General features: G+C 50.3%; 1 protein-coding gene and 1 long non-coding RNA gene across 4 annotated transcripts in view; one reads left to right on the top strand and one right to left on the bottom strand.

The window, feature by feature from the left end:
• LOC103691847 (uncharacterized) overlaps positions 1-12,389 on the bottom strand; it is a 68,486-nt gene that overhangs the window by 43,317 nt on the left and 12,780 nt on the right. The gene's annotated exons all lie outside the window — the stretch shown is intronic.
• The window catches only part of Creb3l1 (cAMP responsive element binding protein 3-like 1), a 40,940-nt gene that overhangs the window by 23,461 nt on the left and 5,090 nt on the right, over positions 1-12,389 (top strand). For both annotated transcript variants that reach the window (XM_087653214.1, NM_001005562.2), the window contains 6 exon segments: positions 4,384-4,565; positions 6,547-6,625; positions 8,305-8,462; positions 9,067-9,216; positions 9,368-9,426; positions 9,544-9,612. In XM_087653214.1, the coding sequence (XP_087509340.1) occupies positions 4,384-4,565; positions 6,547-6,625; positions 8,305-8,462; positions 9,067-9,216; positions 9,368-9,426; positions 9,544-9,612 (697 nt within the window).

The raw sequence follows: 12,389 nt of genomic DNA, 5'->3' as shown, positions 1-12,389 counted from the left end.
CAACTGAGACCCGCACTGTGCCCCACCTCGAACACCTCGAACCTCCCTCTAAGGAAGGGAGTCTCAGTCTTGTCGTTTTCATGGCTGGTGACCACAGACCTGTCTCTTTTAGATTTATTTAATTTTCTGTGTGTGGCTGTTTTGCTTACATGTATGTATGTTAACCACATACATGCAGAGCAGGGTGATAAATTCCCTGGAACTGGAATTGCAGACTGCCATGTGGGTGCAGGGAGTTGAACTCTGGATCCTGTGAAAGGGCAGCTAGTTCTCTTAACTACTGCATCATCTCTCCAGCCTGCAATCTGTCTCCTAACCTTGAGAAACCCCAGTACCTCCACCTGCCCTGTCTCTACGGTAGATACAGGTTCCTTGTGTCATTTGTGCTGCACAATGTCCAGGCGAGGAAGGAATACTCTGAAGATCCCCATTTGACCAGTAAAAAAGATCTCAGGAAAGGGCAGCTGTCCAATTCACACCACCAAATAGATAAGGATAGAGAGCTAGAGCCAGCCCCTGATTCTATCGCTGTCCCTCTGTCTACCAGCCTCCGGGGCCACAAAGGCTGCTGGGTTGAGACCTCAATAGGGTTAGATGTGCATCCTGGTATTCCCATCAGCTTATGGGTGTCTGTGTAGTCTTTAACCTTTCTGGACTTCTATTTCCTCAATTATAAAATGAAAATAGGGGCTGGAAAGAGGACTCCACAGTTAAGAGTACATATGCCTCTTATGGAGCACCTGAGTTCAGTTCCCAGCACGTGAGTAGGGCTGCACACCACTACCTGTGACCCCAGATTCAGGGAGACCCAGTGCCTCTGAAGGCACCTGCACTCACTCACGCACACACACACTACTTACACACAGAACTGCACATAGATATAGCCTAAAACGTTTTTTATTCTAAGGGGAAAGTCTTATTTTAAGATAAATATATATATATGGTTTTCAGCTCTGGGCCCAGCATGGAATATACACTCCTACTAATTCTAGGAGTGGTTAGAACAATGAGTGAGATTTGCTCGCCTTGCCTGCCAGAGGAACTGGCCTTAGGTGTGAGTTTCTGATCGTCCCTCTCTTCAGTGGGGAGACAGCGGTGCCTTCCTGGAATCGCTGTTAGCTCGTGAGCATTGTGCTCTCAGACCGTGCCATGCCGCCGTCTCTCCCAGAGTAGAAACTGGCCTTTGTCCTCCCTGCCAAGAAGGAAGGGACACCTTCTGGAGTTTTGGGAGGTCCTGTGGCTTGTGACTACTGAGGTCGCAGCTGTTCACCCCACTTCAGCAACTGCCAAGTTCCTGGACCTCTGTGAGGTCTCAGACCCCCAGCCTGGGAAGAGCAGGGACATGGCTCGGCCCCTCTCACCCCATGACAGATGATGACGGGCAGATGGATGACAGAGTTTCAATCCACCCTGCTGGCTGGCTCAGCAACTCCTCAGCTACCCCAAGTCTATTTTTAAAGCAATTTGTCTGTGGCCCTTTGAGGGGACAGCGTCCCAAAAGCCCACAGCTTGACCCTGTAATTTGGGAAGACTGTGGGTGTTCCTGGACTTGGGGGGCTGCCTGTGGCCCAGGACAGGGCTCTGCGGCTCCATGCTCATAGCAGGCCTCCGAGTCCCCTCTACCCAACCCTGGCAAGCTGACCTCCTGACTCCTGCCTTACTGCCTGCCCTAGAGTGGGCGATGCCCATTGCCCACCGGGAGCTGAGGCCTGCCAGCCCTGAAGCCCAGGTTAGGCCAAAAGACCTCCACCTTACATGACTACATGCTAGGAAGTGGACTCTGCCCTAGGAACACCTAAACATCCTTCCACCTGCATAAGCCCCTATCACTGAGTCTTCTAGAACTCACCCTTTGTTTCTAAGGTCACACTTGGTGGCCCAGTATCGATAAAGCCTTGGGTTCCATCCCAGTACCAGCATAAACTGGGCACTGTAAACCTAATGCTTGAGAGGTAGTGGTAAGGCAGGAGGATGAAGGTCAACAGGTTACCCTCAGCTGCATAGCAAGTCCAGAGCCAGCCTGGACTAGTTGAGACCTTGTCTTTAAAAAACAAAAACAAGGTTGGGGATTTAGCTCAGTGGTAGAGCGCTTGCCTAGCAAGCGCAAGGCCCTGGGTTCGGTCCCCAGCTCTGGAAAAAAGAAAAAAGAAGTAAAAAACAAAAACATCAAAAATCAATTATTTTCTTCCAAGTTCTCCCTTCTCTGTTCCCACTGCCCACCTTTGTTCTTCTCTCTCCTGTACCATTTACAGCCAGCCGCCCCTCCTCCCTGCCACCCCGTGTGCCTCCCTGCCCCGTCTTGTCAGACCTGGTCACAGAGATCCCCCCACCACATATTGCTGTTCTGTTTGCTCCTTTTACATAATTGGGCTTCACAACTCACGTTCAATCTAAAAGGATGAGCAGCCAGCAACTGAGCATCTCATAAGGAGGCTCCAGCCTATGAAAACATTGATCTGAGGGTACTCAGGGATGTTCCTGCCCTTCCTACAGTTCTGGGACATAAGACCAAACAAGAGAGTTGTTTTCCAATACACCGTCCTCAGCCACCCATCCCCATGGCTACCTTCCGAATCTTACCGCCTCCAGAACCTGCAGCCATCTAAACTTTGAAGGAAGGCACACGTGTACCACAGATCACCTGTGGAGGTCACAGGATTACTTTATGGAGTTTGCTCTCCCTCCTACTTTTACATGGTTTCCAGGCTCAAACTCAGGCATCAGACCTACACACTGAGCCGTCTCACGGGCTGTGATTTTTTTTTTCAGACATATTTTCAATCACAACTGTAACTTTCAGCTCACTACTAGGAAACCTCTGTGATCAGAAGTCTCTGGATCTCTTTCATCAGAGCAGGAGCTCCACTTAGCCAGCCCTCAGTCCATCTAAGCAGGAAGGGTTGGGTGGTCTAGAGCAGTTCACATCATGGTGTCTGGGAAGCAGTTGAAAGGGCCAGAGTTCTGTTTTGTAAATTCAGAACCCAAGGGCTGCAAAAGTGGCCGAGTGGTTAGGGGCCTGTGCTGCTCTGCGGAGGACTTGACTTGGATTCCACCCTCTCCGTGGCTCGCAGCCGTCTGTACCTCTGGCTTCAGGAGATCCAGGGCTCTCTTCTGGCCTCCTTAGGCATCTGCACACAAGCACGTGCGTGCGGACGCTCTTAATTATTTTTGGTAAAGATTTTATTTTATATGAGTGCACTGTTGCTGTCTTCAGACACCAGAAGAGGGCATCCGATTCCATTACAGATGGTTGTGAACCTCCATGTGGCTGCTGGGAATTGAACTCAGGACCTCTGGAAGAACAATCAGTGCTCTTAATCACTGAGCCTTCTCTCCAGCCCAGCACACTTTTTTTTTCTTTTCTTTTCTTTTTTTCGGAGCTGGGGACCGAACCCAGGGCCTTGCGCTTGCTAGGCAAGTGCTCTACCACTGAGCCAAATCCCCAACCCCAGCCCAGAACACTCTTAATTTTAACACAATAGAAACAAATCTAAAGTTATGAATCCTATCAGGGTACAGCCCCAGCACAGCTCCCAAGTCGATGCTACCTGCTAACCTTTCTGACTCCACCATCTCTGTCCCCAGGTGTTCTCACGCTGCTGAGCAGGGCAGTGTTTACTGAGTAATGATTACCGTGTTAACACTAGTTACTGATTAATGGACAGTCACTTCTCGCCAGGCGCTGTGCTAAGTGTTAACAAGCATTGTACTAGGAATTCTTGGAACCTCTCTATAGGTCTGTCCAATTCATTCCCCCTATTTTTTCTGTCCATGTGTGTTTCTATATGCATGTGTATGCACATGTTTGGGAAGGCCAAAGACAGATATCCGGTGACTTCCTCAATCATGCTTCCATTATTTTTTGAGACAGGGAGCCCACTGATTGGCTATCCTGGCTAGCCAAGCAAGTGTGGAAGGTGCTCCTGTGTCTACCCTTGCACCACTGGACTGATAGGCATACCCTGTTGTGCCCAGCTTTTTGTATGGGTGCTGGGGACCTGAACTAAGTCCTCGTTCTTACACAGCAAGCCCTTTCCAAACTGAGCCATCTCCTCAGCCCCACTTTCCTCATTTTATAGATAAAGAAGCTGAGACTCTGAGAGGGTAAGCAGCTTGCTGAAGGTCACACAGCAGGCCAGGAGAGGTCTAGATTCAGAGGCCAAGCCTGTTCAGTCAGTGTCTAAATACAAGGATGTTCATGCCTCTTCTGGTTCCAGCCCACCTATCTCACTTCACAAGAGTGGCCCGGGTTTGCTGCCAGCTTCCAGATGGGCATTCTGACATCATTCCTCAGTCCCAGGCACTCACCAGTAGGCAGTAGGTCAGAGCTTTGTGCTCCGGGAACCCCTGACCCTGAGTCTTTCACACTTCATCCCCCACCAGATATGGAACACGGAGCATGGGCACTGGGAAACAAACTGTGCTCCATTATGGTGAAGCAGGAGCAGAGCCCGGAGCTTCCGGTTGACCCCCTGGCTGCCTCCTCCGCCATGGCTGCTGCTACCATGGCCACCCCACCACTGCTGGGCCTCAGCCCCATCTCCAGGCTGCCCATCCCTCACCAGGTAAGCCTAGGGACTATTCACAGGGACTGAGGGAGGGAGGGAGACGGAGGGGAGAGGGAAGGCAGTCACACCCAATGTCCTGGACTGCTCCATGCTGGGAACTTAGGTAGCTGAGGAACTTCTGCCTCCCATACTGACCACCCCTTCCCCATCCTCCAGCAGACACAGATAACAGTGCCCTCCATGCACGCTGGGCCCTCCCTGCATCAGAGAAAGCTTGCAAGGTGCCAGGCAGGGTTGAGGGGTAGTGAAGGTTATATGAATGGGAGATACCCCAGGATACTTCCTTTCCCTTTGAGTTCCAGGATTTAGAGAAAGGTCAACATGTCAATGCAAAAAGAAAAAGAAAAAAAAAAGAAAGAAAAAAGGAGTTGCATCTTAATTAGTTTGTATTTAGATTAATAAACCACGCTCGTGAGAATCCCTGCCTCCACTTCTGGAGTGCATAGGTAACAGCTACAAATCCAAGACCCTTCCAGGAACGAGGCTCAGATCACTGGCTTCTGGGAGAGGCTTTGCTGGGCCAGGTTTGTTTCCTTACTGTGCTCTGGGCATTTTGCCATCTCTTTTTACTTCAGCTTCCTTCTTTGTCAAGTAGGTGCAAGTCACGCGGCCTAAAATCCTATAGTTTAAAAAAATAAACACTAGGGAACGTGAGATGGCTCAGCGGCTAAGAGCACTGGCTGCTCTTCCAGGGGTCCTGAGTTCAAATCCCAGCAACCACAGGGTGGCTCACAACCATCTATATAAGGGGATCTGATGCCCTCTTCTGGCCAGTAGATGTATATGCAGCAGAGCACTCATACATTAAATAAATAGAATTTAAAAAATAAAAGTAAATAAGTACTAATCTCTAGCCTGGGAGTTTGCTGGCCACCCAGGTTACCTCTTCAGAGTAGGTGGGCATAAGGAAGAAAGGCCACCCTTCCCTGTCCTCAAGGTCAAGGACTAATGACCAGCTTGATCCCCAGAGACTCTAGATCGAGTGCGGCCAAAATCAGAAGGAAGAAGGGGCTGCAGTAGAAAATGAAACAGGATTCTGGGATTAAGCCCTAAATCATGCAGCTGAGCTTGGCCTGTCAGACCCTAGAGCGGAGGACTCCCATTCTGCCAGTGTAGGACACAGAAGACAGGCTGTAACTACCTGAACCCCCAAAGGGCTGCCACCACTCCACACTCCCCTCAGGTCCCCTCAGGTCCCATAGTGCTGCCATTGAGCTGAGTGAAGACCAGGGAATGGCCAAGTTCCTGGACCCCTCTGCTGGCAGCAGACCCAGTGGGGAGAGACAGTCCCAAGAGCCATGCTTTCTCATAGACCACCACTTACATGCATGCTGGTGAAATCCACATGTACAAAACCACACATGTTCCTGAAGCCATAACTAGAACATCACTTTGGAATTTAAATACTTTTTAAAGAATGTACATCTGATTGTACCCAGGCCTAACTTGACGCCCCTCAAGGGTTCTCACTGCTGCAAGCTTCCTGGACTGGGCTCCACTCCCATTTGTAACCCAGGATCCACATGACCTTTCAGCTCCGGCAGCTTTCTTTGAGCTGTGGCCAATTAATTCCTCCTGAACTATTGATCCCATTCATCCAACAGCTACAGTGGGACTAACATGACCTCCTGTGCTCATGGCAACCACATACCAAGGCCTACATGGCTTTCACAGCGAAGGGTCAGCCTCTACCTGGAAGGTGGCACGGCCCTGGATACCGTAGGAACTCTCCCTTCCTGAGACTCAGTTCAGACCTACAGTGTGCAGCCACCATTCTCTCTGATCTTCGCTGTTGTATGGCTTTCCCAAGATGAGGACTTGCCTCTCTGTTCTTGCTGAACTGATCCCAGAACTCCTGAGGCCAGCCATTCCTCTATGCAGGGCAAACCTCCAGCCTAAGGGAGGGAAGAGAGTGAACGCTTGATGGGGATTGTCCCAGGGGCAGGTGATTGAGAAGATGAATCTGTCTCTTCCTCAGGCCCCAGGAGAAATGACTCAGCTGCCAGTGATCAAAGCAGAGCCCCCGGAAATGAGCCAGTTTCTCAAAGTGACACAAGGTAAGTGTGTACATGAGAGAGACTCCTGATCATGGACAGACAGACGGCATCCTACTCCCTCCATCTAGACCACCCCTGTTCTTCAAAACTCCGGCTTCCCCCCAAATGCTCTCACCTTCTCAATCTCTCGCTCCTTGTCTATCACATCCCCTCTCCTTCTTCCATTTCTTCTGGCCTCCTTCCATCCACTCCACAGCGGAAAACACACTTTATAGCCACCACACGTCTTTTCTTCCATCCATATACCCATCCATCCACCCCCTACTCAACTGTTATTTATTTATTTTTTTAAAGATTTATTTATTTATTATATATAAGTACACTGTAGCTGTCTTCAGATACACCAGAAGAGGGCATCGGATCTCTTTACAGATGGTTGTGAGCCACCATGTGGTTGCTGGGAATTGAACTCATGACCTCTGGAAGAGCAGTCGGGTGCTCTTAACCACTGAGCCATCTCTCCAGCCCTTTTTTTTTTTTTTTTTTTTTGGTTCTTTTTTTTCAGAGCTGGGGACCGAACCCAGGGCCTTGCGCTTCCTAGGCAAGCGCTCTACCACTGAGCTAAATCCCCAGCCTCAACTGTTATTTTTTATTTTTATTAATTTTTATTTATATAAGTACACTGTAGTTGTCCTCAGACACACCAGAAGAGGGCACCAGATCTCATTACAGATGGTTGTGAGCCACCATGTGGATGCTGGGATTTGAACTCAGGACCTCTGGGAGAGCAGTCAGTGCTCTAAACCATGAGCCATCTCTCCAGCCCTCCCCTACTCAACTATTTACCCATTCACCCACTTACCCATTCACCCACTGTCCATCCATCATCCATCCATCCACCCATCTTTCTATCCATCTATCACCTGTCCATTCATCAATGAATCTGTCACTCCACCACACATCCACTCATTACCACTCACCCTATTACCCTGAGACTGGACCCATACTGTTGACTCAGAGAAAGGAAATGGAAGGACATTGGTCAGCCTGAGCCCCATGGGTCTGGTTTGACCTTAGTCCCCTCTGGACTTACAGAACTGGGACTTTAGAAACCTGAATCCTGTGGGTAGGGAAGCTTGCAGCCCAGAGGCTCCTCCCCAAGGTGGCAGGGGAATTCCTCTGCCCCAGCAGAGATAAGTCTGTCTTAGTCAGGGTTTTACTGCTGTGAATAGACACCATAACCAACACAACTTTTATAAGAACAACATTTAATTGGGGCCGGCTTACAGGATCAGAGGTTCAGTCCATTATCATCAAGGCAGGAGCATTGCAGCATCCAGGCAGGCATGGTGCAGGGGGGGCTGAGAGGCCTACATCTTCATCCGAAGACCTCTAGGAGATTGACTTTCAGGCAGCTAGGAAGAGGGTCTTAAACCTATGCTCACAGTGACACACCTACTCCAGCAAGGCCACACCCATTCCAACAGGGCCATGGCTCCTAATAGTGCCACTCCCTGGGCCAAGCATATATAACCCATCACAGAGGTAGCACTCAGTGAACATCCTTGTGGGTGCCAGGTGTCTTTTTAACACGGCATCTGATATTCCAGCGCAGGTCAAGGGCCTCTCGGTACATTTTCTGCAGTGACAGGGCTGGTCCAGCCTGTGTTCGGCGTTCTCATGATGTTAGAGCAGAGATGGAGTACAGCCCTACTAACCCAGTCCTCTACTTTTTGCAGAGGACCTCGTACAGATGCCTCCAACACCCCCCAGCAGCCATGGCAGTGACAGTGACGGCTCCCAGAGTCCCCGCTCTCTTCCCCCCTCCAGCCCTGTCCGGCCCATGGCCCGCTCCTCCACGGCCATTTCCACCTCTCCGCTCCTCACTGCCCCTCACGTAAGCACCTAGGGATGGGCTGACCCCAGAGGTGAGGTAATGAGTAGGTTCACCCAGTTCCCTGACCAGTGAAGAGGGTCAGGGAGCCCCAAGTCTGATACTTATCCCACCAGATTCAGGGAGGTGCCCGTTTGACAGGTAAGGGGCGTGTTTCAATTCTGCCTCAAGATGAATAGAAATCAAAGGAAAGAGACAAGGTCCAATAGGGCCTAGATGAAACACTGGTATGGAACCAAGATGAGAATCTGACCTTCCTGAGCCCTGGCGAGTAACCTAGGCTATATCCAAGGAGCACTTCTGGGGAGCAAAATGGAGGAGACTCTGAACCCTGAGGAGGTCATGGTTCCTCCTAATTGGAACTGTGGGAAAGGACCTGAGGTGGGTGCTGTCTAGGGGACCCTAGGTAAATGAACTTTGAGACTTGATTCTAGGTTAGGATAGATGAAGGGTCCTCCCAAAACCATTGTAACACTTGACACACGTTACTGGACCTAACTCAGATTCCTCCCCTTTTCCAAGGAGGAAACCGGGGTCAGAGAGTTGAATATGTAGAGAGTACACAGTAGTGCTCGAGTTTGAACCCAGAATTGTCTGCTTTCTTCAGAAACTGCAGGGGACATCAGGGCCACTGCTCTTGACAGAAGAGGAGAAGCGAACTTTGATCGCCGAGGGTTATCCCATCCCCACCAAACTCCCCCTCACCAAGGCTGAGGAGAAGGCCCTGAAGAGAGTGCGCAGGAAAATTAAGAACAAGGTAAGACTGGAGCCATCCTTACCCTAGGACTATGGGGACATTTCCACTGAAGGGAGCCCCTGCCCTCTGGTGATGTCAGCTTTGAAATTGGGGATGCCTAGGAAGGGGATACATGGCCATGGTAACCCCTCTTTTGGAACTTCCTCCTCAGATATCTGCCCAGGAGAGCCGCCGCAAAAAGAAGGAGTATGTGGAGTGTCTAGAGAAGAAGTAAGTGTCATGTTAAGGCCGGGACCCCAGCCAGAGGCCTGGCTGCAGCAGTGGGATGGCTGTGGGACACATGAGCCTGTGGGGACTCCCTGAGCCTGCGTCTGCTTGCCCTTCCAGGGTGGAGACATATACATCAGAGAACAATGAACTGTGGAAGAAGGTGGAAACCCTAGAGACTGCCAACAGGTGAGTGGTACCCTGTGTCCCACCTGCCCGCTAAAGGCAGCAGCTGGCTCTGGGAGGCAGGAGAGAAAAGAGATACCCCAAAGTGTACCCCACAACCTGGGAGCTCAGATGTCCTGCCAGTCCCTGGCTTCCCGGGTGTCCCTGACTGCACATAACTCTAGACTCCTGACAGGCCGGTAAGATGCTCGAGGAAGACTACAGGGCAGAAACTTTCCAGGTGTGCTCCTCAGCCTCCGCGTTGCCTCCCAGCTTGTGAGAAATGTGTGTTCTCTCTTCCCAGTCACGATCGTGCATGCCTTTCATTCTAGCACTCGGGAGGCAAACGAAGCAGTAAGTTCAAGGCCAGCCTGGGGTACCTACCTAGGGAGCTCCAGGTTAGGCAGGACAGCACAGATAGGCTCTGCCTCAAACAAAGAGAAAGAGAGAGAAAGATGTGCTTCTCAGACCCAGAGCCAGGTCTATTGAGTCATTTACTGCAGAGGTGGGGACCAGCAACCTGTAGATTTTATTTTGTTTTGAGAGACCCTCATAAAATCCAGGCTGGCTTCAGACTTGCTAAGTAGCTGAGGAAAGCCTAGGACTCCTGATTTCTCTACCTCTTCCTCCTAAGTAGTAGGGCTCAGGCGTGTGTCCCTGCACCTGGCTGCCGCCAGCGTTGGTTGGTTGCTTTATGTGCATGACTGTTTTGCCTGTGTGTGTGTGTCTGTGCACCATGTGCATGCAATGCCCATGGAGGCCACAAGAGGGTGTTGGATCCCCTGAAACTAGAGCTCCAGATGGTTATAAGCTATGGATGCTGGGGACTGAACCCAGATCCTCTGGAAGAGTGGCCAGTGCTCCTTACCCTTGAGCCGTTCGTCAGCCACTGCAATCAATGCTTTAGTTATGTCCCTAGAGCAGGTCCCACACTACTAAATCTGATAGCCAGAACCTTTGCTACTCAAAGCCAGTTCCCCATACGGCCTGAGAACTCGTGAGAAATCAGAAATTTCAGGACTTTTCTAAGATTGCTGGGCCAGAACGTGCGTGCGTGCGTGCGTGCGTGCGTGCGTGCGTGCGTGCGTGCGTGCGTGCACACAGCAGAGTTAAGACACTGGATGTTCTTCACCTTATCATTTGAAACAGGATCTTTCTCTGAATCTGACACTCACCGGTTGGCTGACTAGGCTGGATCTGTGTCCCGTGTCCACTGCCCCCTCCCCCAACACACCAGAGTTAGAGCAACCACACGCAGCCTACCTGCCTACCTTCCTTCTTTCTTTCCTTCCTTTCTCTTTCTTTTTTCTTTTTCTTCTTTTTTTTTTTAAGACAGGGTCTTTCTATTATATAGCTGTGGCAGTCCTGGAAGTTACTAATTCAGACCAGGGTGGCCTCGAACTCACAGAGATCCAGCCACCTCTGCATCCTGAGTGCTGGCATTAAAGGCGTGTGCCACCCTGCCCGGTTCGTGCCTGGCTTTTTTACATGGGTGTTGGGGTTCCAAATTCAGATCCTCATGCTGGGTCAATAGCACTGTACCTGCTAAGCCATCAATCCAGCTCCCAAACTGCATTTTGACAATGCCCTGGATGCCGCCATTGCGTTGAGTCTGAGAAACATTAGTTTCAGGAAACCAGCCTGGGATCTGGCTTGTAGCATCAAACCACAGATTTGGGCTCTGGGTTCTGGGTCCAGTCTGCTATTGTCTATGACTCTACTGTTTCTGGCCAGGCTCTCTGAGCCTCAATATTCTTGGTGACGGTGATGTGACACCAGCACTGGCTAACAGGACTGGTGTGAGGCTCTATAAGATATAGCAACCCAGGGGTTGGGGATTTAGCTCAATGGTAGAGCGCTTGCCTAGCAAGCGCAAGGCCCTGGGTTCGGTCCCCAGCTCCAAAAAAAAAAGAAGAAAAGAAGAAAAAAAAAAGACATAGCAACCCAAACCAACACAGACAACCCAAACCAACACGGCCTGTGGCATTAAAGAACGCCTGCTTGTTGATTTCGCCCCGTTGATAATACTGTTGATTCTAGATAGTGCCCTGAGCTATGAAGCCACACTGTTTTCTAGGAGTAAGTACAATAACACAAACAACAGTATCTAGTGGAATCCTAACACAAGACACTGTCTCCTAGCCATGCTGAGGATTGAACCTAGGACCTTGTACACACCACAAACACCTTCCACTATGCTAGGCTCCCTTTTTGTCTGTTTGCATTTTTTGTAAGTTTTTAGTTAAGTTTATTTATTGAGCGTGTGTGTGTGTGTGTGTGTGTGTGTGTGTGTGTGTGTGCGCGCGCGCGCACCATGTTCCTGTGCAGGCTAGATGGCAAATTACAGTAGTCAGTTCTCCCTTTCCACCCTGTAGGTACCAGGGATGGGACTTGGGCTAGCAGGCTTGCTGACAAGTACCTGTAGGCGCTAAGCCATCTCACTGCCCCTGTTACTCTCGAAACTGTTCTCACGTAGCCAGGTTGACCATAAACTCATTATGTGGCTGAAGCTATCCTTGGACTCCTGATTCTCCTTCCCCTCTGACGGCCTGGCCCAATGCAAGGCTTCTTCTAAGTATGCACCACCTAGCCTAACCCGAGCGTCCACTTTTTGGAAACAGGGTTTTTCTGATTGTAGCTCAGTCCTGAACTCGCTATGTATCCAGGCATCCATATTTTCTCCTTTCCGTTCTCAGACCCAGCTTCTCAGGCAGGAATCAGGGTAGGGGCGGAGCCTTCAAACTTCACCTCGCTACCCTTAAAAAAATCTGTTTTAAGACTATTCCGCCACCTGCTGTCCA

Source organism: Rattus norvegicus, chromosome 3 (assembly GCF_021556685.1).
Source record: "Rattus norvegicus strain SHRSP/BbbUtx chromosome 3, alternate assembly SHRSP_T2T, whole genome shotgun sequence".
NCBI classification, from domain to species: domain Eukaryota; kingdom Metazoa; phylum Chordata; class Mammalia; order Rodentia; family Muridae; genus Rattus; species Rattus norvegicus.
This window is presented reverse-complemented; position numbering and strand designations above follow the sequence as displayed.